This window comes from Styela clava, chromosome 7 (genome assembly GCF_964204865.1).
Source record: "Styela clava chromosome 7, kaStyClav1.hap1.2, whole genome shotgun sequence".
Classification (NCBI taxonomy): Eukaryota; Metazoa; Chordata; class Ascidiacea; order Stolidobranchia; family Styelidae; genus Styela; species Styela clava.
In genome coordinates, this window is record NC_135256.1 from 8,761,496 (window position 1) to 8,789,123 (window position 27,628).

At 34.5% G+C, this 27,628-nt stretch overlaps 1 protein-coding gene and 1 long non-coding RNA gene across 6 annotated transcripts in view; one reads left to right on the plus strand and one right to left on the minus strand.

Annotated features, from left to right (window-relative positions):
• Positions 1–1,651: 1,651 nt before the first annotated feature.
• LOC120347269 (uncharacterized) lies at positions 1,652–5,944 on the plus strand. Of its 3 annotated transcripts, XR_013477343.1 has the most exons (6): positions 1,652–1,916; positions 2,211–2,264; positions 2,441–2,541; positions 2,858–2,949; positions 3,887–3,955; positions 5,569–5,944. It is a non-coding gene; the product is annotated as an uncharacterized LOC120347269 (long non-coding RNA). The 3 variants fall into 3 exon arrangements; XR_013477344.1 differs by lacking the exon at positions 2,211–2,264 and having other exon boundaries at positions 2,441–2,545; XR_013477342.1 differs by lacking the exon at positions 2,211–2,264.
• Positions 5,945–9,984: 4,040 nt separating this feature from the next.
• LOC120327640 (condensin complex subunit 1-like) overlaps positions 9,985–27,628 on the minus strand; it is a 36,022-nt gene continuing 18,378 nt past the window's right edge. The window contains exons 12-29 of one of the 3 annotated variants that reach the window (XM_078114160.1): positions 27,392–27,564; positions 26,594–26,868; positions 25,937–26,069; positions 25,495–25,607; positions 24,883–25,124; positions 24,274–24,420; positions 23,826–23,940; positions 23,343–23,436; positions 23,024–23,254; positions 22,432–22,592; positions 20,866–21,043; positions 20,152–20,330; positions 19,225–19,408; positions 18,277–18,380; positions 17,716–17,804; positions 12,076–12,188; positions 11,075–11,207; positions 9,985–10,698 (exon numbers count right to left, since the gene is read on the minus strand). In XM_078114160.1, coding sequence (XP_077970286.1) covers positions 10,565–10,698; positions 11,075–11,207; positions 12,076–12,188; positions 17,716–17,804; positions 18,277–18,380; positions 19,225–19,408; positions 20,152–20,330; positions 20,866–21,043; positions 22,432–22,592; positions 23,024–23,254; positions 23,343–23,436; positions 23,826–23,940; positions 24,274–24,420; positions 24,883–25,124; positions 25,495–25,607; positions 25,937–26,069; positions 26,594–26,868; positions 27,392–27,564 — 2,798 coding nt within the window. In that variant the 3' untranslated portion in view covers positions 9,985–10,564. Of the gene's footprint in view, positions 10,699–11,074; positions 11,208–12,075; positions 12,189–12,580; positions 14,789–15,583; positions 15,724–16,032; positions 16,126–17,715; positions 17,805–18,276; positions 18,381–19,224; positions 19,409–20,151; positions 20,331–20,865; positions 21,044–22,431; positions 22,593–23,023; positions 23,255–23,342; positions 23,437–23,825; positions 23,941–24,273; positions 24,421–24,882; positions 25,125–25,494; positions 25,608–25,936; positions 26,070–26,593; positions 26,869–27,391; positions 27,568–27,628 lie in introns of those variants that run through there. The other 2 variants (XM_078114159.1, XM_078114161.1) reach the window with 2 other exon arrangements.

Genomic DNA, 27,628 nt, shown 5'->3' on the forward strand with positions numbered 1-27,628 from the left:
CTTCATTTTGCGGTCTCCTTCACCCTCTTTGTTTCTTTATTATAATCACGCTTTTTTCTTGCCACGTCAAAATTTGTCTGCGCTCAGGCGGTCTTTTCAAAGTTGACGCCATCGGGTGAGCACTGATTTCATGTTTGTGAATTTTTAGGATTAATGGTTTATGTGCATAATTGTGTCGCTAATTTTTTCATAATTCAACACTTGTATCTTTAGCCATTTCTCATAGCTGTACTAATGCAGTTAAACTAAGCTTTGCCCTACAATTATTGATTCAAATGTCTACAAAGTGGAATTGTGATTACAAGATCTGAAATTGGTGAGATAATCTAAATCGGCAATGATTATTGGAGATAATTTTATTCTTTCAGTTAGTTAGCCCATGGCGTAATACTGAATGATTCCTAGTGTGTAATTATTGAATCAAAGACGACGGCATAAACAAATGGAGGCGATCGAGAACAATGAAATGTTCAAGTTAGAACATGTTAGAAACCCAAAACCTTATTCAAATGTACGCTTTAGATATATTCCATATATACAAATTGCCCTATTCTTGCTTTTAGTTTTTGTTATCTTTTTTTCAACCTATATAGTGCATCTTAGCCATGTTACATATTTCAGATCGTGTTTATGCAAACTGACTGAACGTAAATAAGCTGCGAAAACTGCTTGAGTGGAACAAAAACTACGGTTAAACAAATATTCATTATATTATGAATTACAGTTAGGCCATTTATATTATTATATTTAGCAATATTTATATTATTTCCGGTTTATAGCATCGGCGCAGTAATTAAGGTCAAATGTATTGTAAATATATAGCAAAATAGATTGGAATAGCATAGATTTCGTGGGAATGTCAATGATCTCATTGTTTTAGGAACATGAGATCATTGTTTTATGCAGGTGGAAAAATACCTGTGTTCCTTTAAAGGTTGAAGTCCACAATCAAAAATTAATTCTGCATATTCGATGATTTTTGCAAAGTAACAATTGAAAATTTGTTACAATTCAATTGTCTATCAAGTGGCAAGTGGGACTGTCGAAGTGGAATGAAAACGAAAGATACATGAACTAATAGCTAAAGATAAACTGAATAATAATACAGTTTGGCCATAACATAGTATTAAAGTGACGATGGTTGCAAAATTCCTGACTCGAAGACTCGCAGAAGTTTAGTTGAAGAGAGGCGATCAAGGATTAATAAGGTAACTGTTAATTTATTTACATTTATAAGTGCACAACCGCATGGCAATACAGTATACAATATTGGTCAAACCAAGTGTTAGGATTCCGTCAGTGTCATTGTATTGTCTTCTTATATTACCCTTAACGTGAATCTGATTACATATGGAGATTTTATACTACTGGGCTCTTGCGCTGAGAAACGTATATTTGGGGGGCTCCCGAAGTATGCGAACCAAGATGGCGGACATCGGAATGTAATATGTGTAGGGTTAGGCCATAGGTTAGGGTTAGGCCATAATTTTAGGTATAAATACTACGGGAGGCTCTTGGCTAGTCTTCGAACTGATAATAGGACTAAAATAAGGAAAACTGGAAAAAAATTATCGCCTAACCCCAACCTATTACCCATGTTACGTTCCGATGTCCGCCATCTTGGTTCGCATACTTCGGGAGCACCATATTTGGAATGGTCGTCCAATTATTTGTCGTTTCGGCTGTTTGACAAATTCGTTTATTCTAACGGCAATTATGAATGATTTGGCTTCATTTACAGCTTTCTCGTTTCTTTGCAGGCAATTTATATGTTTTTACAGATATATGTTTACTAATGCAGTTAGACTAATATTAGGCCTAAAATTATTGATCTGGGGTGGAATTGGATCACAAATTCTGGAATTGTTGGCATCGGGATCGGCTGGAGGAAATGCGGTTGAATGAACATTTATTCAGTTAAGTATGAATATAATTGATGACTGCGCATCTGCAGTCCGGCTTAAAGTCGTTTCATTCTTTGTAACTTTCGTATTTTGTAAAACCAATACCCTTGTAAGATTTCTGTCAACCATTGCGAGTGTTTTTGTTAATGAAGGCAATAAGTAGGATAAAAACCTGTCATACGCAATAAGTAATTCACCCTTTGTAAGAAGTATGCCAGGTCCTATTTTTTTTGTCTTGTATAGCAATTAAAATTGCGAAGTTTTCCACCACTGGACTACCCTTCCAATTTTCTTTTGCACATGCAGACAAAAGTGGATAGTAGACGGAATCTTCGGCATAGCTGTACATGGTAGCTACAAGTGAGTTTTTATCAACACAGTCATTAAATATAGCCCATGTGACGACTGATAGAGACGGGGTAATTACTTGTTATTGGACACAAACTGTACACATCGTTATGCTCTATTATGTTGTTGTTTTTTTGTTCATGTTCATTTCCTTGTTAGTATCTTCTTTCTGTTTATATATATTTCAGAAATTAGAAATCGGTGATTGAATTTCTTCAAACGAAAAAGGAAACGTTTTCATTTGGAAAGCAAAAGGAGTGACTTTCTGATACGTCTCAAATATAAGAAAGTATGTAAGTAAATATATTTTTTGCAATTCGAATCCTGATTTATTTTTAAAACAAACTTAAAGATTCAATTTTTTTAATAATACTTAACGGGCATAATCAGAATCCGATGTTTGTGTTACCGAAATTGTAGTGTGCAATTAGACGTTAATGTATTTAGTGGAAGCTGAAAACTGTTTATGAAATTTATGTAGTATTTCCACTGCGTCTGAGACAAAAACAAGTATGGATTAAACAATTTAATTAAAAGAAAATTGAAATTATCTTCAAAAATTTTCAACGTACAGTGTTTTCTACAGTGGTTTTATTTTGGTTCAGAAATTGGCAATCAGTGCTTGAAAGTATTGAATGTAAGTGAAAAACATGTGGAGCAATTTACGGCTTTCCGGCGTTTCTCAAGCATAAGCCGGGTAGGTTAACTTTTTATCATAGACTCTTTTGAATTTATTTCCCTCAGCGTTCCGGGACGAGGAGAATTTTGCTCAGTATTTGCCGAAATACAGCTACTAATACTCTGAATTTCTTTATTATTAATAATACTATATTGAATTATTATAACACAGTTAAATTGTACAAAAGTGTGAGTGCGCATGATCTTTAAGTCAAAAAATAATAAAAAAGTTCCAAAATAAGCGAAGGGAGTTTAATTTAACGATAAAGGTTGGAACACTGCTCTAAAATTACTCTTACTCTTTGCCAGTGGCCGTGTTTCATAAATTGCATTCAATTCACACTGAAATTAATTCCTATCATTATTCCAATCCGAAACATTCTATCTGTACCGTCATAGGCATACATGTGTTGAGTGAAATAAAAATGAATACAAAATAACATTGGCGGAGGTCATTACTTATCGATCTTAAGATCGGTAAGTATATTGATAGGTATTTGTCTGTATGTATGTCTGTCTGTCTGTCTGTCTGTCTGTCTGTCGGTGTGTCTGTTAGATGAACGCGATATCTCGCGAATGCGAGGTTGAATCTGCTCCAAATTTTGCATGTGCATTCATCTTATCTCGGACCAGAAACCTATTGATTTTGGGCGAATTATGTCGTATAATTAGCGAGTTATCAATCAATTATTGATATAGTGATCTAGATTTTTGTAAAGCGAGAGAATTTTGAGACCCGCCGAGTGTGTGTGTGCGATGCGCAGTGCGCAAGTTACAAGAGCGGATGAATCGAAACTGCAGTTTCTGTTTTGGGGGATCCCCTAACTATCGATCGATAAGTCTTCGGTTTCCAACCGATATTCTCGTTTCTTTTTTGCTAAAATCATAAAGGCGTTTTTAATTGAGCTGGAATATTTCGGATTCGATAGTTTCTTAACTTGTATTTTATCATGCAGGTTATGTCCCGATTACGAGGATAAGCGAATAAGGTGAAAGCGAATCTCACAAATCGAGAGATTGTTCAAGTAAGTGTAGATATATTTGTCTTTCCATATTTATCACAGTGGAGAGGAAATTCGTAAGACGACTTGATTACGGGGTCATTACGGCTTCTCGTCCGGTGATCAGTCCATATCGTCTATCGGGATTAGTTAGCTAGTTATTATTAGTCTTGGATGCATGAACTCAATGGTGGAGTTATGACGGAACAGTTGTACGTAAATCACCTCCAGGAGTCCAAGAGGGAAACCAGGAGTCCAACAATCCTCTTCCACATAATTTAACCCCACATGATTCAAACCTACACCAGAGTATTTAAAGATTCCCATGACTTACTCGTTATCATGTTGAAACCCTGCTGGAGACGCGCGCGTGCTTCAGCTTAAGGTCCACAATCATCAAATACTTCTTCCTTTTGCCTATTTCTTCTTGTTATGCGTAAACAACTCTGGTTTCAGTTTTCTTCAGGTTTATCAGATAGTTGCGCACAACTCGCTCTCTAGCGTTCAAGGTTTAAGTAGTTGTGTACTTTAATACCACGTACAATAACGCTAAATAAGTAAATTTTAAAGTAAGTACTATCCACATATAGAAGTTTCCTTCTCTGAAACAATAAAATAATAAAAAAACATTTATAGTGCTTATCAGTTACCAGCACGTTCTTAGTCAAATGCGTTCCTTATTTTGAGTATTATCGTTTGTGAGTCTCGTGACCAAATTCGGTTAGTGGTCCATATTATTGTGTAGATTTGAATATATATGCTTTATTTCAAGGGTTATCAAACTTTATTTTCTATTTCAGTCCTATTTTTTCCCAATTTTGTAAACTTGCCACAAGAACTTCAAGGTGCAGAATGTATTGAATGTAGAAATGTGCGATGTTTACATTAAAGCTCTTAGCTAGTTTGTAACCAAGAAACATGGTCTACCTCCGTAGTGAGAGCATAATAACTCGTATTACACAAATCCTAAAGCTCGGAAATGCCCGCGGTGACAGATTTTACCACCAAATAAACACTTGATGATAGCGTGTATAAAACTCAAATATATACGATTGTCAAAATAAGTTCTCTGTCAGCGCTGCTTCCTCTCGCTACTCGTTTTGTGTATCTTGGTGGGTTAAATCAAATTTTCGACGTTAAAATTCCTTGATTGCTAATTTACCCTGTTCACCCCCAGGGGCTAATTTTATACTATACTGAGAACCCCAGTTTTTATTTCATAACTAATCCACAAGATGGATTAGAGAAATTGAATTGCAAATCAGTAGTTACTCATTACCCAAGCATATAATATTCTTCAAACGAAACTCTATAGCAGTGGTTCTCAAACATTTTAAGCGGGGCCTTTTTTAGAAGTTTCGCGCCCACCTCAAAAATAACTTGCTAACAAACTACAAATAACGGATAGTTGAACGAAAGTGTGCTTTATTCAAATATACATGTTAAAATACGTAAAAAGAAAGTGAATATCCAAAATAAGACGGGAAAGATCAATCTAACAAATCTTTATATTTTTAATTAGCTAAACGCAATCTAAAAAATTGTCTACGCCCCGCTTGTGCGCGATCGCCACTGCTGTTTACGATCAGCAACTATTCCTATTGAAGACCGATATCTAACTTTATTTTATCATGCAGATTCTGTCCGGATTGCGGAACAAGTAGATCGAGGCGACAACGGACGCGGCAACTGTCTATTCAACATAGGTATTTTTATAATTGCGCATTGTTTCAGCTAGAATATTTGATAATATTGTTTTATAGTCTTTTATAGTTGTAGCTGTGAAGTCGGGACGTCGTTTCATTTAATAACCAGCCTTGTGTGCCTGAAAGTGTTAACTAGGGCGCATTTGTCATTGTTGGGCTAAAATCCAATTTAGTTAATTAGTGAGTTATTGATGAAACATGATTTTTATTGTGAGTGACGACTTAGCGAACTGACTGAATGATGGATTCTATGTTTTCAGTAATTTATATGCCTTGAGGACTTATTAAAATAAAAGTTTGCATACAATCATGTTTAAATATGAAAATATCTTAGTAATCAAGATTCGATTATTAAGTTATTAGGTATTCCCGGCTTTAGTATTTAATGCCAGTTTAGCAGGTGCTCCCAAAGTATGTGCACCAAGATGGCGCACAACCTGAACATAGTATGTGTACCAGATTAGGGTTTATCAGTTGTGCGCTATCTTGGTGCACATACTTCTGGAGCGCCGTTTAGAACGACCCAGCACGCATTGAAACGGATCTGTGGCCATTTGACGTAGTGGGCCGTTATTAGTGATGAACAGACGACTATTTTCTTCCCAGTGACTAGTGGAGTTATTGATAAAACCTGATTCATATTGCAATGACATCTCGGCGCGAACTGACTGAGTGACGAAATTAGCAAGTATTCAAAAATCCCCAGCTTTAGTAGTTAATGTCAGTTCGGCATCGGCATAGCAGTCTAGCATTATACTCAAACCTTTACAATTGTAATATGCAACAATATTGTGATGTAAAAAGTTAACAGAGATGTACACAACTACGTTAGCATAACCACAAAATCAGAACTTATTAAGGTATCATACGTGTGTTTATGTAGAACAAATTATGATCACAATCGTTCATTTAACTTTTAATTTATTTTTTACGGTAAGTGCATTCACATTTTGGTGAAAAATAAACTACTGACTGACCTTCCCCGTAAAACTGTAAACATCATTTTCTTGTAATTTGTGTTCGTGATTTTTTACTTGCTGAAAAATAAACTAAAATAATTCGTGAGCGACGTTAGTTCGTTATTTCGCAAAATTTCATACGGTCGGTAGTCGAGTCAATAACAGTAGTTTATAAATTCTGAAAATTTTAATTTTTAAATTCGATATTGGAATCTTGGAAGTCGCCGCTCGATAACCAGTTTCCTCAGTAAAACCGTAATTATCATTTTCCCGTTGTGTACTACGTTTTTTACTGTTTGGAAAAAATAAACTTGACAAAGAATGCGATGCACATATAATGTTATACAGTGTTTTGGTATCTTGGCTGATTGCGACTAGGGTTAGGATTTCGGGACCACTTTTTGAAATCCCGGTATCGGGATATCCGGGGATTGAGCCGTATAATCCCGGGATTTTTCGGGATCAAGTAAAGGATTGAAACAACTTGTGCATGACAATAAAATCACCTATTTATTTTATGTAATATCGGCGCAGAAATATTAAATCATCTATCAGTAATCAGTAGTTTATTTTTCACCATACTTACATACTTAATACGCACAAACATACAAATTGCAATAAATTATAAATAGGCCATATTTCAAGGTGAAGGAGACGCAGGAAAACAGTACTGGTTATCGAGCACCGGCACCCATTAAATAAGTCTGTTACTATATTTTAAAGAACAAAAAGTAAGTACCGGTAGATGTAAATTGAAAAAAATCTAGGTCGGTGGTTCCCAATCTTTTTATATCGCGGCACACTATTTAGTAACTAACAGTTGGGGTTTCGTGAAACTAACTACCGTTCCTTGCTCTATGTTATCGCGCTGGTGGATCCGTATGCGTAGAACGCAAGGATGCTGTAGCAAGAGTGAAAATGATATTTTATTCCATTCAAGAGTCTTGCTGTTAGTGTTAGTGTGCAGCAAGACTCTTGAATTGAAAAGAATAGTCTACTTTTTCATTAGGGCTGTTTTATTTTCGTATTTAAAGTCATTGCGTGAAGGCGTGAGTCTTGAATGCTATTTTGAGTTCATTCCCATAGCAAATATGCCTGTCCCATCGCATGGAGGATTCCATTGGATTAAAATTCAATAAAAATTGTTAAATTTAGGTTTAGCGTCTACTAAATAGGACTACATGTACGAATAGACATGCAAAACAACAAAATTAACGGTCTTGTTAACTTTATATTCATAACTATTATACACGTGTTTATAACCCCCTCACGGCGTATATATATTTTTAATGCTGAATATATTTTGCTTTTTATAACTAACAAGAGAGCTATGCTTGAATATATGAACTTGAAAGCCATAACAAAATGTTTTACCATCATTTCATACGAAATCATACGGTTTTCGTGTCCCATGTAGGGCTGCTAACCGTCCCGGAATGGCCGGGACAGTCCCTAAATTGACGTATGGCGTCCCGTGTCCCGCGCTGGGCTACGTGTGTCCCGGAATTTACTGACAACCACAGCGTTCTAAGATAGAAGGCTATGTAAGGTTGCTGACTTCGTTTAAAAGTGGAAACGGATGTAATTCACGCGAATATCTGTATGGGTCATCCAAATAGGACTGAGTTGAAACTTGTCGACAAGACATGTTTCGCCAACTGTGACTTCCTGGTGACATAACAATCAAATAATTAAAACAATTGCAAGATGGATTGCATATATACATAAGTCACCTTAATTTGAGAGCATCATTGCAATTGGGTATATCAATTGAAAAAAACGCAGGTAGTTTTAAAGCGGTTCTGTAGCTGTAAACGGTTGAAGGCAGGTAAAGAAGGAAAGTTGAAAGTAAAGGTGAACATAGGATTTGATAAGTGGTTCTCAAACGGTGATGCGCCCCGCAAGGGAGGCGTAGACAATTTTTTGAGGGGGCGTGAAGCTAATTAGCAATAAAAATATTCGTTAGATTTGATCTTGCCCGCCCTATTTTGGAAATTTACATTTCTTATTATGTCAGCCAAAAACAATTATTTACGTTCGCAGTACTATCTGTTATTTGTATCTTATTGTGAGCAAGTTATTTTCGAGGTGGGGCGCGAGACTTGCTAAATTATTATGAAGGGTCGCGGCTTAAAAAGTTCGAGATCTACTTGATTCGTTTGTATTTATGCCTCAACGATTCAACATTCAATTTTTTTGATCAAGGTAAAATTATTGAGAGGCTTCAAATCATGAAAATAACTCCGCGGGATGATCACTCTTCGACGCCCAGCGCTTCTTTTGATGTCTTTCGTGGTTCACAAGCTTTTGTTTCATCAGTTTTCAAATTCTAGTCCTTAAGGTGTCCCGGAATGTTTTAACACAAAGTTGGCAACCCTAGTCCCATGAGAAATACAAATGTGTGCTGTCCCATCACATGTACAAGCCTGCATATAACAATTCCTTGGTAAAATTTTGCACAATAATTCCACTTAGTCTGACTTACTAAAACTGTAAGCGTGGATGTTTTTTGTTTCTCAAAATAAGTATTAAATAAAATGGTATATATATATAATCCATTTGTATATGGGGATTTTTAGGAAATAATTGCGGAATCGGGATTGAGAAAATAACGGTCCAAATCCTGGGGTCCCAACCCCAATTGCGACGACGCGTGCATGTAACGGCTTATGTTACTCATTCACTTATTTAAATCACTTTTTAATATCGAGCTCTTTCTCCTTGCAATCTACTACCAGGTTTATAATATCACATAAACCATATCACTTACCGCTAAACGATGTTCAGACGAAAGTGAAATGCATATCATACTCGGATCAAAAGTACATTTTGCACAAATATATTTATTTACAACATAACTCTCAAAAAATCCATCAAAAGCAGTCCCACTTTAATAAACAGCCTTAACAATTGTTTTTTTTTTCGAAAATTCCTCTAGTTGAAAACTATTATAAATTATATTGTTCCAAAAAAGTTTGAAGTTGGCTATCACTCACTCCTACAAGACATTTTCAAAAGACTTAACTTTCATTTTTAACTACTACACCACAGAGGAGTCAAAGTCGTAATTTCAAATTTCGAGAGAATTTAAAATCTGTGAGTATCCGGGTAAAAATTTTATACAGAAACTCAAAATGCCAAAGTGTTTGTCAAAATCTCCACAGAGTTCGGCGCTGGAGTCAAAAATTTCCATCAACCTGGAGTCTTGAGTACCCAATTGGTGAGCTCAAGAGTTGAAGTTGATCATAAATTTTCCCAGAATCCACAGACCTGCACAAGACTAAAGAAACTGTATGGCATTGCATGTCAATTGAGAACAAGTGGGCAATAGAAGAGTTATTCAAATTGTTGTGACATTCTACAGATTTCTCAGCACTCTGAAGAGATGAATAAATCATTATCTGTGTAATACATTTAGAAAAACAAATGCACGAGTTTGGCGACTGATTGAAAAATGAAATACAAATTATAGATAAACAAGTAATATAAAGAAGGTATCAAATGCAGCTAATTGTGAAAAAATGAAAATGGCAGTGAATCAACAGCGCTCCAGAAGTATGTGTACCAATATGGAGGTAACTAATTTTGTTCGCCTACTTTACATCAGGTTGAGTAAAAGGACAGAAACCTATGGGCAGGGGGCCACTTGGCCAACAAAGACATTCCCCGTCACTCCCGAAGTATGTGCACCAAGATGGCACACAACCTGAACGCTGACCTGGTACACATACTACAGGAGTACCGAATCAACTAGGTTGGACTTAGGAATTTTCTCTATGCACCAGCAATAAGTTTATGATTGTCATAAGTAAACACATATGGTGAACAAAACCAATATACAGATAAATATTTTTTTTTTCAATTTCTACTTTCCATTAATTTCCTGATAATATCTATATACATTTACAGTTTAGTACAAATTTTAATTCTTCTTGATTTGAACGAAACCAACTGATTTTTCAACATTATTAAGCACGCAACATTGAGCGAGTCATTCTTCGCTTTGGTGTTTTCTTCCTTCTTATCGGAGTACTGTTTTGACTATCTATATCTGATGCTTCCTCCAGATCTACGGCAGGTGGTTCAACAACGGCAATATTTTCTGAAATAAAGAAGCAATGCACACATATATAGCATGGTTAGCCGTAGAAAAAGTTACCCAAGGTCAAGCTTATATAATCAGCATTTGGTTTTCAAAATAGATGAAATTTGGGTTAAAACAATGGCTAAGCTTACTTACATAGGAAATCTGCCAAACAACACAACTCTTTAACTTTCTAGATTTATGATTTTGTCTTTTGGTAATATCCTGAGTAATACGATGACAACTATTCAGCCTGATATCTTCAAGCAGTGTTTCTAATGGAAATATGTAGTTTGGTGGACATGTAGAGAACATTCGATTAAATTTAAATAGTTAAATACAGCAGATTAAAGTTAGAACTTAATATTAAAAATTTCATGTCTAGAAAAAATACCCTTGACATCATCTTCTATTTCCTCATTGTCATCATCAGCTTCATCATCGCTTGAAAAATTGATGACAACCCTCGTCTCAGTTCTTGTTGATCTTCTCACTGCTCTTCTTGTTACTCTAGCAGGTCGAGATTCCTATAAGAAACAATGATATATTTGAACGGACCTCCTGAATTATGCGCACCAAGATGGCGCACAACCTAAACTCAGGTTGTGTACCAGGTTAAGGTTCAGCCGTTCAGGTTGTGCGACATCTTGGTGCGCATACTTCAGGAGTACCATCTGAACTGCCATCACCGTAGCCTTGAGAGCCTCCACAATACCAAGGTTGATGAATATCGAGATAAAGTCTAAAGTAGCGTTTCTCAAACTGTGTAAAGTGAAAAATTCTCAGGTATGCCGTGGAGCTTTTCAGAATTTTAAAAAATAAGCTCGTATTACACAACGGGCAAGCTTGTGAGACTTTAGTGCGCACTATCCATTATTAGACTGATAATATTGTTGCATATTGTAATGTATTTGTAAACAAGACCTTCCACCATGTTAACCTACCACGTTTAGTTAGGCAACTCGGCCCCGCTGACTGTATCCAACCACACTCTGTAATGTGGTCCGACACAACATTCTTGAAAGTTGAAGGGTTGCCAATTGCCTTGGTGAACAAACAATTGCGTTAGCACACTTGTCAAACAAACAATATACGCTCAAAGCAGAGAGCGTTGTAAACATTCCCAACTACTGTTATCAGTTATATTTAGACTCTAAATATAAATACATTTTAGAAATTGATTATATATTAAGTTTTATCAAACATGGAATATCCCAAGAAACGTAAAGTTGACAGAGATTGGATACCGAAGTATATTTTGTAATAATCCGGCCCGCAGAGGACTTCATCTTCCCACATCTGGCCCGCAGACTAGAGAAGTTGCCCACCCCTGGGCCGTATGTTGTCCACCCTTGCTCTACTATGTACAACTGATGAATTTAATGCTTTACCCACCACATTTTGTTGAGTTTCCTGTTCATCTCCAGAACTTTTTGAATCATCAACAGACTCTTCTTCACTAGATGACCGAACTGTTCGTTTCTTGCGTCCAGTTTGAGCAGGTTTTGCTGAAATATTAATTTAAAGTTTATAAACGAGAAATAAGACTAGTAAGAAAGGGTAAACGTGATTGGATATGAGAAAACAGGAAATTATGTATTTGAGGCATATTATTTGATCATGTTCAAACAAAAGTTGGCAATATGAAGTAATTGAATAGGATTTTTTCTATTTTATGAGAGAGCTTGATCATGTAATTGGTCGAAAGTCGTTTCTTTTGTTCCGCTTGTATGAAAATCTCTATACCATTGCTTTTGAAATTCATTTTCAGTTGAATTTATGACTATAATTCACCATTGAAGTATGCTAGCCAACGCAAAAATATTTCTATATCTAAGTTGCCCTGATGAAGAAGTTAGTCTGGGCAGCATCCATCATAACACAGCAGACATCTACAATGTATATTTTTTACAATGTTTATTGAAATTCAAAGTGATCTGAGAATAGAATATCGTAAGAAATTGAAAGAAAACAGCAACAGCAAAATTGTACAAACAGAAAGAAATAAGTAAAAATCAGAACAACAATAAGCACAGTATCCAATATGTATTTAGAAAAGATTCAATGAGGGCCAAAGTTGTACCATTTTCAGTCATCAATATTTTCCATACATATATTAATCCATTTCCCAAAAACTACTTCCTATTGCCAAAAAATAATATGAAATTAACATTGAGAGAAGTATGAATGGTGATGTCGGACATTCAGCCATAAAATGATAGTTGCTCACAAAATAAGTTCGCATTGATTATTACACATAGTATAAATCTTTTTATTGCCGTACTTTAATTTTAATTTATTTTTCAATGCATTATTATTTGAATTACATAAACCATATGGTTGGGAGCTATTGGACTCGCTAACCAGGAAACCATACTAAAGTTATAGATACCTCCAAAAATCAAGATCATGTTCGCTGAATAGCATGACATTCCAAAAAGGGATTCGAGTGAACCACTTGAATACAACCACTGATTGGGGGTTTGTGAAATTTGGGATCCTCTGCTTTAGAGCTCAACAATTCATCAAATCAGACAAATTACAATAGATCACCATTAACCACTCATTTTGAAAGTGTTGATTTTACAATGATTAAATAATTGGGAAACTTGTGAGACTACATTTCACTTATGGTGTGCTCACAGGTACAAGATTGGTGATATTTTTAAAATGGCCAGTGACAATTAAACCAAGCAGTTTATCTTCATTAAATACAAATTAACACAGCAAGATGTCAGTAAGACACATCTGGTAATATAAACGCGTATTCTAATATTCTGAATACAGTCTAAAATAATACCTTCAAACATGGATTATATTTAAATTGGATGATGTTTAACATAAACAAGTAGAAGTCAGTATATTCAATCAAAGAGTTTTCAACTGAGAAATACAGAAGGGTTGGAACAAACTGTGATTTTATTGTCTCTGCCTTTTTAGAGTTTCAATAAAATGATTGAAAGGTATTTTTTGGTCGTCACCATTTTGATCATGAATTATTCCTAAAACCACAAATTTCAAAATTTGAATATAATTTCGTATTGATTTGGGATCTTTCGTAGACGCCTCTGCCACCGCTCAAAATAAAAAATTAGTAAATATCTAGTTAGGGCTGAAAATTCCAATTTTCAAATCATTCCTGATCGGATAATTGCCAATTCTTTATTTTGATTACTTGAAACGTGGCGAGCGCAATCTGCAGCACTCAAAATATGCTGGCGGGGTATTTTTCTCAAATCTGACATTTTCGCATTAGTGGCATGGGCTTTCTACACAAGGTACTTGATTTGTTCTGAACTGCTGAGAATCCCTGTTTTAATCATTCACGCATCAGAACCACCTTTTCGAAAGGAGTGGCTATCAGATTCGATATTATTTTTGCTAAATTTTTTCAGAAGTACAATTGAAAACTACAATTAACATAATATTATACTCTTAACCTTGTATGATATACATGAAACCAACAATGGCAACAACAAAGAAATTTTATGAGAAATAACACAAAAAAATTTCCAGATCCAAAATCTTTAAAAACATGTATTTATGTAAAACCTTATTTTAAAATTGTTATTCAATGTTTTCTGAATATTTGTAGCCAACGATTGGCAAGAAATACACGCTTGTTATTAATAAACGAAGTGAAAACGAATAAAAAATTGAGAAAATGATAAGGGCAACCTGCACCATTATTCCTAAAATGGTAGTGCCAAGTAATATCAATCACTAGGGTGTAGCACGTTCTTCTCCAGTACCAACTAGAATGCACAAATCGAAATAGATATATATTCTAGAATCGAATGATAACAAAAAATTCCGATTTTGAATACAATATTATATGATGTGCCAAATTTGGACAACATGACCCAAATCTGATATTTCCTAATTTTGATACAAACTGAGCAGTGTTGTTAATTACAGACCATGTACATTAATGCATAGTTCAAAAGAGTGTTTTTTGATAAAAACGAACTGAAAATCAAATTTTGCTGAAGAAAATGCAGAAAAGTAAGAATTCTTTATTGTTTTGTCGATATCAAATTCTAATCCATCTTGACTTGCAACAGAATCCTTCAGCATGACAGGTGCAACAGATATGGCCTGGTATATCCTAAAAAAAAATGAATAAATGAGTGGCAAATAAAATAGGATTTACATTTTAATCCTGGGGGAGCCGAAGTCACAAACCATACAAGCTACTGGTTAAGCAAATCTTAGCAATCGCTAGCCATGAGAAGCTGTTTGAAACAATGAAACAAAATGGCTATGCTCAAATATATAGAACGTAGGCCGAAACAGCGTTTCAAAGACATTTTTCACAACACCAATACAACAGAACAAACAAGAACAACAATTTCCACTTCGTGTGAAATGAAAAATGAAGTTTACTTATAATTTTGTAGATTCGTTTCCAGTGATCTTTTTACCAAGTTTCTGAAAATAGTTTTACAATAATTTCTATTTTTAATATAAGCTTCATTAGAATAATGAAAAAAAGAATATGACTAAAGTATACACATGGAATAGGGTTTTCATATTATCCTGGGGCAAGAAAAGCCGACGAGACAATCGTATGACGAAACACGGTCTCTCCTCCTGTTAACAGTCCATGTGCTGTATGAGAATAAATAGCCAGTCATTTGTTCGAGATGTATGAACTTGATAATCTAAGAAGCCGTAACTGACCTATGGTTACACAAACCACCCCCTGTGACAGTGCGAATCCAGCCATACATAATGATCCCCCATTCCCCCACAGGATTCAAGTCTGCGGAGCCATGCTAAGTAGCCAGAGGCTATGGCAAGCATGTCCCTAACGCTTAGAACCAGGTGCCATCAATTATCATTATTATTCCATTGAATTGACATAGTAGCTGTGAAAGATTAAATTTAACGACATTACTACCTGAATTTGACACGATGGTGTGTAGCCAAAAAATTCAGTTCTTTTGCACTTAATGGTTAAAGAAGAATTGGAATCCGTTGACATTGTACGTTTCCGTGGTGATGAAGGTGTGAACTGGCTAGATGCGGTTGATGAGATACCTGGATACATAAATTTGTTTTGATTTTTTCTGCTTTTTTTTAAAGGAAATAAAGTTATCTTAAAATCACATTTGAGGGATAACAATGGAGTGGGACGCATGCCTGCAGAGTTGAAAATGGGAAAAGGTCAACATTTATTACTGGGGTAATTACTGGTGACAGATATAAATCATCATGTTTATTCAATTTTGTTGTTTTATTTATTTAAACTTTCAAACAGCAAATCGATATCCAACTTTGAAACCAGCGTTGATAATTGTAAAATTTATATTCCATAAGTTCCAAGATAATTAAAACTAGAATATTTACCAGGTGACGGAGGTACAAAGTTCGAATATTTTGCTCTAATTACTTCTTGTAATGATGTTAAATCGAGAAGATCTTTCATTCCTGAAGTATGGCCTGGTATGGTTGAAGAATGTTTATAAAAAATATATTTTAAACAATAATTATAGTACAGTAAATTAAGTAAAGTAACATTACTTAAATTAATCCAGGGATGGACAAAATAGATAGACCCAACTCGAAAAATAGAAATAATAAATACAAAATGTGCAGCATCTGAAAATTTATTTTCAAATCAATGGTATTTGTCGAACCACAGATAATCAACTGATGAATTATAAACAACAGATATCCAACATCAAGATTTTTTGCATCGTCATAAGAATATTTATCATGTGATGTTGCAAGTGAATGAATCATCAAAAAACATTATTGAAATCATAATTTTCGAATGTGCAGCTACTAGAATTGAGAAAAATTTATATCAGGCAATCAGGAATATCTTTCATTTTATTTTTTATTACTTTTTTAATATTCATTACTTTTTAATTAAAATTGAAGCATTTTTTCTGAATATATTATGACAGAAACCTTATTGAGCACTCACATTTATATAACACACTTTAAAAATGGTTTGAAATCACACCCAGAACAATTTCCCCTTTATACTTACAAAAAGAAAAAAGTAATAAACTACACTAATAACTGCAATTGTGGTCTATCTACCCTGTCACATCCAAGCTACCGGTAGCAATAACAAAAAAAATCCACCAAAAAAAATTACCTACCCTAAATCAGCATCTATTGATCGGCGATTAGGATAAACTGAAAACGCGTAGCGATTCGTGAAACGAAATGCGGTATTCAGCGTAATGCGATAAAAAATATAAAAATATTGCGCAAGTATAACTAACTTAAACCTTACACTTATAAAATGACCATAGTGGTCAAAATCGAAACTAGGAATGCCCAAATTTCGAATTAACGTTAGTCAAAAATATCTATTTTGAGAAAATAAGAAATTTCAGATTTTAAGTAAAATGTCATTTTTGCAGTAAATTTCCGATGAAACAAGCCTAATTTTGAGTAAAAATAAAATATACAAAACAATATGTTAGCCATGCTGAATATTCAAATTCCAAATTAATTGTGAAATCAAATTTTCAGAACGAAACTAACGATATAAGGACATCCGTAGTTTAAACCGACAATCAGTCCCGGAAAAGTACGCAGCAGGTCGAACGAGACTTGCAATAACAGATCCAAATAGTCTTTGGATAATTGTTTTACACTTAATAAAGTTAGCTTAATCATTGAATAAGATGTATACGTACATGTCTAATCAAAAAAAGAAAATGAATAATTAAGATCATGCAAAGAAAACTCATGAAAAAATGAGCAATTTGCTGAGAAAAATACATGGCTTTGAAAATAGCGATGAAAATATAAGCAAGCAGAGAATGAGAATTTCCAACATTATGCATCATCCAAGATTTGGAGTTTCATACGACTCCCACTCAACAAGAGACAGTTAAAATTCAAACAGACAAAAAAATTATTCCTAAATGAAAGCAATCCAATAATTGAATTAAACATTTCAAAAATTAAAATAAAAACAAAAATCGTTATGTTGTATTATAAATATTAATATCGACTTTGCCCATCCCTGGGAAAGAGCATTAATGCTATTAATGCTATTTACTATACCTGCAACACCAGGAAACCCCTCTTTCGGCAATGGTGATTTTGCGGGCCATGCGATAACGTTTCTTGGCGATCGTATGCTTGAAATCCTCCTGTTAGAAACACAATGTATGTCGAATGTTTAAAATCAATTATACACAAAAATAATAAAAAAGATTTTTTATAAGAGCTCCCTAAAATCAAGAATGGAAATTTCAAGTTCCTAGGACTTCAAATGATGATAACCGAAGTTTCGACAGAAACCCAACTTAACGTCGAGTTCACTATGCATATTTAAAAAATGGGTGCGCAAAAGCTATTGTTATCAAAATTTGGAGCTGAAGTCAACGCCATAATGACCCATAACCTGGGGTTGGGGGCCATCGTCAGAGTCAAAATTTTTGTCAACCTCGAATTAGGAGTAGTTTGTTAAAAGGCTTAGAGTTAAGGGTGGGTTGAGTGTTTCCTTGACTACACAGCCTTACCTCAAAGCTACGAGTTAAAACTTTGTCTGTACAAAATAAATTAACCTGATAAACCAAAATAATGAAAAAATAGGACTTGAATAGTTAAAACTAAAAATACCTTGATTTCTTTACAACTGCTGCCGCTTTAGCAGCTGTTTGATCGTCGCTAACACCTTTCTGATGACATTCATCAATTAACACCTCTAACTCATCTACTTGAACCTGAGAGAAATAAATGGGTTAAATAAATTGAGGAATCCTAGTTTGATCAATTTAACTGGGTAATAATTATAAATTTAATAATAACTGCACTGTAAAAATATTGTTAATATAACAGGTTCAATATTGTATCAATAAAACACTACACAGATGTATATTTTCAAAAGCAGGCAGTTCGGAATAATTTTGTTCAGTTTATTACATTTTATAAGTTTTATGAAGTTATCTACCGTGCGGCAAAATCATGAGATATGATAAACATTACATTCTTCAATGATAGACAATTAGATTTTTTGCAAATCAAAATCAAAACGAGAATATCGGTCGGAGACCGAAATCCTATCGATCGAAAGTTAGGGAATCCCCCAAGACAGCGCTCTCACTCCATAGTGACACCGTTTGTCCCATCACTAATTAAATAATAACTCGCTAATTATACGACATAATTCATCCAAAATCAATAGGCTTCTGGTCCGAGCTATGGTGAATGCACATGCAAAATTTGGAGCAGATTCAATCTCGCTTTCGAGAGATATCGCGTGCATCTAACAGACAGACAAACAAACAAACAGACAAATACCTTACCTTAATAAATATCCGATCTTAAGATCGATAAGTAATGAACTTCAAATCAAAACTTCATAAATCATACATACCAAAATCGCTAAAACTAAACATTCCAGCCAGACATTACAATCAGTAGACTAGGGGTTCAGTCCGATTCACTATTAGCAGAATTCTATATATATATGAGTGGGCGTGGGTGACTTTGTGTGGCTTTGCTTCGATCAATTTTTTTTTTTCAAAAAAATTCCAGCTGATAACAAATTCAAGAATTAAAAATTACCTTTACTTCCGGTTTTGCGATTTTTTTGGACTTGTTTATAATTCCTGCAAAACATTGATAGACTTGTTCGTCAAATAATTTATCGGCAAAACAAGTGAAATTTTCTTGTAATTTTCGAATGGATTTTTCAGAATACGACAACAAAGACAAACAGAATGCAAGATCTTGCCACTGTCTTCGAGTCCTGTAACAATAAAAATTTGAAAAATTGATCAAGACATGATTTACTTATAAATGTGATATTCAACAACAATGAATTTTCACAAAAATATGTGATTTAAAATTTGTTGATATACAAGACTTCTTTTTTACATAGAATTCACACAAAGCAGCACCATAAAATAACAACACAAGATTTAAAGAAGATACAATCGGCAACGGCAATACGATCAGAAAAACAGATGCGAGTTAAAGAATCCAACATCACTGAAATTTTTGGAAAAGTGGGTATACTGACACGACAATAAACGAATAAAAAACAAAAGCTGAGAACATAAACAAATTCAGAAGTTCAGAAGAGCACTGTTCATTATGATAAAATGTATCTATGTTGAAATTGAAATGATATACAGAGAAATATATTTAATACAAAACTATTCAAATATGGGCATTGTCCATTTCCCTAGCATGATTGCAAAGAGATCAGCACCAGCAAATTTGGCTCATTGTTCGGCGCTCCAGAAGTATGTGTACCAATATGAAGGTGACTAATTTCGTTCGTCTACTCTATATCAAGCTGTGTAAATGGACTGGAACCTATGGGCAGTGGGCTCCCAAACTGTGACAAGTAAATGCTAAATAATTTTGAGTGTTCCAAGAAATATCAATCAATTTTGTAAAAAAAAATGCCAAATTGGACATTTAGATTGTGTTATGATTATGATTATGAAAGCAAGTTCACCAATCACTATAAATAAATGTGCCTACCTTGTTGCACTGAATCTATGACATAACTTCTCAACCAAACTTTCAGATTGTTTGTCTTTATGAATAAAGGAAAATAGAAATTTCATGATAGTTTGGAAATGTTCATCATCCGGTACACCGACATCTGGATCTGATAATCGACTGATTATATCGGGCATTACGTTGTATATAGAATTCCCCTGAAATCAGATATATAAATTGAATAACTTCTGCAAATTAGAGTTAAAAAGAGAATGTTTTAAAAAGAAATGGATATGACACAAGTCCCGCACCTAACCCAGCGTCTGATTAGAGGGGTAAGATAGATTCTTGTCCTTTCGAAGTTGTATTAGGTCCTAGATATCAGTGGCTGTTTGTATGGTTTTGTTTGAAGCAAAATAATGAATGAGCGTCGAATAAAAAAACTGATGGCCATGACCTGGGCTGCGGTAACGCAGTTTTGCATGCTTTTATTGATATTGGAGTTGAAATGCAGTCGTATTTTCAAACTCCCAAAGTCGAATATTTGAACTTTCCCAAGTTCAATGGTGATAATCGAAGTCAAAAATTTGGACAGAAACCGCCAAAGAATTTAGGTTGACGAAGCATTCCCAACAGACAATTCTCAATCTGGAGTCAAAGTCAAAATTCTTGTCAACCCAGGGTCGAAGGTCATATATTTTAAAAGTTAGAAGTCCGCTATAATCTTCTCAGAACTGGCAATATAACACATACCTTGGTTGAAAGTTCGTGGAAGAATTTTTTAACAAGCGACGAAATTCTTTCATTTTCATCAACAGTACATCTTGCCATCTCACTAACATGTCCTTTCACTTTCACCATGTCATTCAAGATCAAATTGGAGAGAACTTTCACAGCGTAGATTCGTACAAGTGGTGATTCATCTTTAAGTCTATAAATTCATGAAAAATAAAAAAAGAATTTATTCCTGAAAGTAGTCTTAATCGAATGTTCAAGAAATAAGTTAAAAGGGTATTTTTAAAGATAGAATTATAGTCTTATTGGAATATTCCTGCTTCAGACAATATGCTTTTGAAAGATCTTTTTTTGGTGTAATGATTTATATATTTCCTTTCAAAGAAGGCGATGTACCAGCTATAAGAGGGGCTATATATATATGGGGAAAAAGGTAAGAAATGAAAAGGGTAATCGGACAAATCAGGGCTTGAAACATTTTTTTCTAACATGGGGTATCGAGTGCTACTAGCAGCTGCGTTGGCCACAAATAGTTAGTTTATGAGTTAACCTGTTCCTAGCGAATCGGTGCATTAGCGCAATTTCAGACGCTGTGTGTAAACCATGAGGTCTGGAATGTTTGTTATGGTCTTGTTTGGAAGAATAGCTCATTTCCTACCCAGCAATATAAGAATGAACGTTATATGACATTTGGAAGTAATAAAATATAGCTTACATTTCACGAGTGTACTTCCCGCTGCGATAGAAAAACGTCGCACAACAAGAAAATAATTCAATAAACCTTGGCGTTGCGCGCTAACCAATAACAAAAGCTAGTATGATAAGGTCTTATTTTGAAGGTCATTTCATATGCTACATAACATAGGAGAGTGGACATCTCACAACGTCAGGAAGTTAAGTCAGCGGTTCTCAAAAGGTGTGCTGCGACGAGTTGCTATATGCGCCGTGAAAATTATCAGAATATGTTTAACTTAACTAAAATATGATTGAATATTTTACATATTGTATTTAATATAAATGTTTTATTGTTTCTTTTTTTAAATACTGTGTATATGAATCCACAAATCCATTTTGCCATCCTATGTCATTAACTTTCTGTTACGTAGTGTCTGCCTCTATTGTTATGTAACAACAGAGATAGACACTACTTGCTGCAATTTTGCGAGCTGCAGTTTATTTATCTGCTAAACCGAGTTTAGCGAACATGACTATTATTTTAGGATTTCCAAGAAAATCAGGCAGAGATGAAGAAGTTGACTTTTCGCCTTTATTTCTTAGGGGGCCAACATGTTTATAAATTTTGAAAAAGGAAAAAGTACACATTTACGATCACAAAAGTGTGCTTTATTTAAAAGCACATTTTTTTCGTTTGGGAACCGCTGAGTCAAGTCATGAATTAAGGTCACGAGAAGAATCAGAATCATTCAAGTACAATATGCCACTGTTGACACATTGTTTATTGGTTTTGAGTTATAATAATTGCTTACATCTGCTTCAGGGGTAATATTTTTCTTACATTATCATGAGTGCACTCAAAAAAGTCACACTATGTGAATCCTCACTTCACATACCCAATAACCTTACCTGGCGTACAAATGCGCAGTCCATGGTTCTAGAAGATTTGGAAACCTCACACATAAATCTCCTATTGGTATAACCAGATTAGCTCTGACAACTTCATGGGGACTTTTTTCAAGCAATGTAAACAGAAGCTGGAGATGATCTTCGCAAAATTTTGAGCTGACCTAAAACAAAGATGAAAAATTAAGAAACGTAGAGTTTGTGATATTCACCCAAGGGAAAGAAAAAGGCTGAGTCCACCACAACCCTTGTACAGTTACTAGTTTCAAGTCGAATAGGCTGCTGTGTAAGGCTGAAGAAAATGGCTGAGGCAGCATACGGTAAATGGTAACAAAGTGGATTGTTTTGCTAGCTCATTCATGTTAGTTTAGTTGGACCAATCGAGGTTGCCATGGAAAAGTCGCTTTTTTCTGCAACTAATAACTCAAATAATTTCAAATTTTCATTTATTTCACAAAATAAGGAGCCCAATATCTCCTACTATATTTATTTAAATTCTTGGGAACACTTTTTGTGACATATGGGAACACTGTCTTGCGGCACACTTGTCCACCCAGCTATCTTATCGATAAACTCTATGCTTATGTTTACTTACTTGCATGTATTTGGCTAAAGCAAGAGAAGCCGTAGCTTGAATTGCTACTTCTCCTTGTTGATCTGCATGAATCGGAGCAAGACAAGCACGAACGAGTGTTGGTGCAAGAAGTCCGAGTAAATTATCTTTGGCGAGTAATTCATTTTCTGTTATATTTCTGATAAATTCTTGCTCGACGTCATCTGCCGTGGCACCACCAACACCCATGTCTTCCTCTAAGTTTGACTCCGACTGAAAATGACAAGATTTAAACCAAGGATTGCCAATATGCTACACAAATTATTCTAACCCAGTTAAAAGTATATATGTTTTAACATACTTTAGCATCTCCTAAACTTTTCCTTTTATTTTTCTTCTTTTCTTGATTTTCTTTCTTCTTTTTCTCTGCGTGTTCTTTCTCGTCTTTCAGTTTTCTAAACAAATAAATGGAAGTAACAAATCACAAAGATAAAAATGGCAAACGAAAGAAGTCAGATCAGAAATATTTGCCAGTGTTTGATGAGTCTTAATTTTGACATAACTTAGTTTTCTCGCACTGTCTCATTTATGCAATTCATAGGATTCGGTCATGCAGAATAGAAAACTTTGTTTTGGTTGATACCAGATCGTCTAGTCTGGTGCCCTTTTTTCATAGTTCACTTCCAGCACACTGGAGTAGACTATCTACATGTAAATGTTACAGTTAAATGAATAAATTGAAAAGAGCTAAGTTAAACCCCTTACATTTACGGATTTTCTTCTTCCACACTAACAAGCATTTATATCATTTTTGAATTTATATTAATTATTAATTTGATCTTACCTTCTTTGCTTCAATTCAGATTGAACAGAAACCTCCAAATACACAAGTTGCTTAATTGTGATCTGTCCACAGATCAAGTAGAATCTGGTCATCAACATTTCTTTCTTCAATATTTCTGAGAATATGAAAAATATTAAAAGATAGTAAAAAATAACATTGGAATAACTCCATATGAAAATAAATTTACCTTTATTATGTATTCTAAAATAAGTGTACGTTTGCATAAATTGACATTGTCATATTAGTTTTGAAAGTGGAAACAAATCCTATTTTTGAAAATCGAAGCGAATAGCAGAAATTGGCATTTAATAATATCTTATAAATTAAGAATTCCATCTAGAAGCCAACGAAAACATGCCAACTTCGTATCCGCAGACCTGATTTTTTTCTCCATGAATGACATGATAATCGAATCAATGTAGTAAATAGTACATGAAAACATTCTCACCATCACAATTTGCATTCTCAGAAATAATACTCAGAACTTCATGTATGATCGTCTCGCATAACTTATCTGGATTTTCTGATAAATCATAGATCAAAGCTATTGTTTCTGAAGTAAAATGTTCCCAGTTGTCCGAATGAAACTTATATCCTGAAAAAGTTGAAATGAAGTATTAAATTACTGCTTCCAAAATCGGTTTCAGATGACAATTAGACAAAAAACTCTAAACTTTGAGCCTATCGCTCAATATACTCTGCGGCCTGCGGCATATGATATGGGTGATAATTTCACGAAAGAGGTACAAACCGTTCCTAAAGTATTCTAATCAAAAACTGACTCAGACTTCTATTATGATTAAAGGTGACTGGCAGATAAATATGTGCAAATTTCATTTTCATTATGTGTCTGTATATTAGAAAATGATCGGGAGTGACAGTTAACAAGTAAAATTGATTGTAGTAATGGTCAACTAACAAAATTCAGTTAACCGATTAGGCGATTACCCATTACCTACTCACATACCAACTTAATAAGAGTTTGTATAAATAATTCCAACGTATAATCCAACATGAGTACAGTAACGTATATTAGATGAAACAATTCTTATCCCACCTTTCACAATCATTTGTTGCAAGCATGTGAAGATATCATGAGACTGTGGCAACCTCATCGACTTTTTATATTTTCCTGCCAGAGCTTGTTTTGTACGAAGTTGTGCAAGAGTCCTCGTTGTATACAGAGCGAGAGAATAATCAATTGTATGAGAAATATCTTCAGGAAAATCAGATAAAACTTTTTTCAATCCATGAGTGACAAGAACATCGATGTTATTCTTCACGATTGATGGATTCGTTCTACATAATAAAATAATTTGATCCAACGACCTCGAATCTTTGTGAGAGTTCGTGGGTGTCAAAATTGTTTACTTTTTTCATTCAAATCTTATATAAAGATGGGTTCTTATATACCTTACAAACAAGAGAGGAATGCTCAAATATTAGACACAACAATTTGGTAAAACCATCCATAGAAGATCCACTTATGTCAAATGAAGTTTGGCGGAAAAGGAAAATAAAATGCCTCAAAACTTGAGCAAAATCAGTGTTCTTTTTTCTTTTTTGTAATGAAATCAATCAATTTAACTAACAAGGATAAGGAAATCCAATTCATCAGCACACGATCTGATAATAGTCCCCAGTTTTAATACGAAATGAAGACACCTACCCGGCCAAAAATCCGAGCAATTGAACAGCAAGTTTTTGTTGTTCGTATGAACCCAGAATATTGACAGATGAACTATTGTTCAATTCTGGTTTGGTGAATCGATCCCAAAGAATCTGAATAAAAGTTTTATTTATTTATTATACTTCATTATCGGCCTAGAAATAACCAAATTTATTACATATTTCTATATTTTTAACCAAAAATGAATCAAAACTATATTCATTTGATACTATTTTACTGATAGCAGGGGTTGAAATAAAAAAAATAATAATCAAGATATCATATACATGGGTTATCCAAATGAATTAAATATTCTAATTAGTTCAATATCAATTATATTAGGAATTTTAATTGTTGAATTTTGAAATAATTTTGAATAATTTAAAAAAAATAAATAATTAAAGTCAATTAGGATGTTTCTGATCATAAATAAGAAACTAACCTGTGCTACTCCATCTGGTATATCTCCGCTCTTACTCAGATGATTAAGTAATGCTTCGATTGATTTGATTTTACCTTCGGTTGACACCGACATCAAGGTCATCAGACTGTCCGTTATAAGACTTGCTCGAGCTCTGGAACATGAGAAAAATAATACTTAACAATGTGCATGAGACTGTTGAGCGGTGGATTTGGCATGTTTTCACAGAATACAAAGCCGGAGTGTAATTCTTAAATTCTCTCGAGTCAGAAGTCGAAACTTCGAGTATAGTGTCAAATTTTCACACTTTCAACGTTGATATAATGACTTCAATTTTTGTTTACCAAAGAATGCTTACATATGTCAAAGTTTTTTTTTATCAAAACTTAATTTTCTCTGAAATTGGAGTCAAGTCGGAACTTTTTACAACCATGAGTCGATTGTACATTTTCACTCCACAGATTGCAAAAAATATTGGAAAATTTCAATTATAAATGTGGCATGTCCATCAGAGAATATATAGAAAAAGTCAATATATATTCAACAATTTTGAATTTAATAATACAAGCATTTTAGTCATACTATAAGGCCCTTAGTGGGCCAACTATCACATACATGTTAGCTCATATGGCCTTATACACAGCAATCATACGAAAAAATTCCAGTGAAATGAAATACCTTGCAGTAGTTGCTTCTGGAGTAAAGTACAATTGTTTGTATGCAGAAACAACGGCTTCGCGAATTTTTGGTTCCTCATGCCAGATTTGCTGTAACATTGCAGTTACTCCTATGAATGCTGAACTGAGTTTAAATTGACAAGCAGCCGTGAAGAAACTGATTGTTTCGATAATATCAGAATGAACTCTTGACCTCAGTAACTCACAAAGGACAGGAATACAAGTGTGAAACTGACAAGCAAACCTCACAGAATTTGAGAGGTAGTTGACGATTTCCTGTAAAATAGTAGTAAAAACAATGCTTATTCCCGGCTTCTGCACCGAACGAACATAGATAAGTAGTTACTTTAATTCGGAAGGACTGAAATCTTTCTAGTCCAGCTATCCAATTCATTACAACGTGGGTGAGGTGGGGGGCATGGGATTTGAACCTGAGAAGTGTCAACTGCTATGCCAACAGCAGAACTGCCTTTTTGATCAACTATACCTTCCAATGTCGCCATTTTTTTCACAAAAAAGTTGTGATTGCTTTTTCCCAATTTAACTGAATGAACACTCTTAATCAAATGTACCCCCCAATCTCATATGAATCCACTTCTACTGCTTGTTTGGAAGCTACATATGGCTTGTTTGAGAGCTCATACCATTAGCTCAAAAATGTAGGGTTAAATTATGGTGCAAAAACAATGGCCGGAGCATGGGCAAAAGGTGTTATACAAGTTCTTCCAAATACATTATTTCTGCCCGTTAAATTGACTAGAGCCTCATGAGAGGACATGGCATACAAAAATCGAGCAACCTTTTGTTTTGTAATTTCAGGATTTTCGGTTTTATTTTCTTCTTGAGAATTGTTAGATTCAGGTACTTCATCCACAAACACATCATTTGTGTCTGTTTTCTCAGAATCCTCCTCATCATTCTTCTCAGTTTCATCATCTTGGCTTGTTTGAGCGTCACCGGATTTCTCTTTTCCTGCTGAAGTTAGAAAAAGTAGGATTCTTAGGTTTTAGTTCCCAAGTTCAAACCCCAACCATCA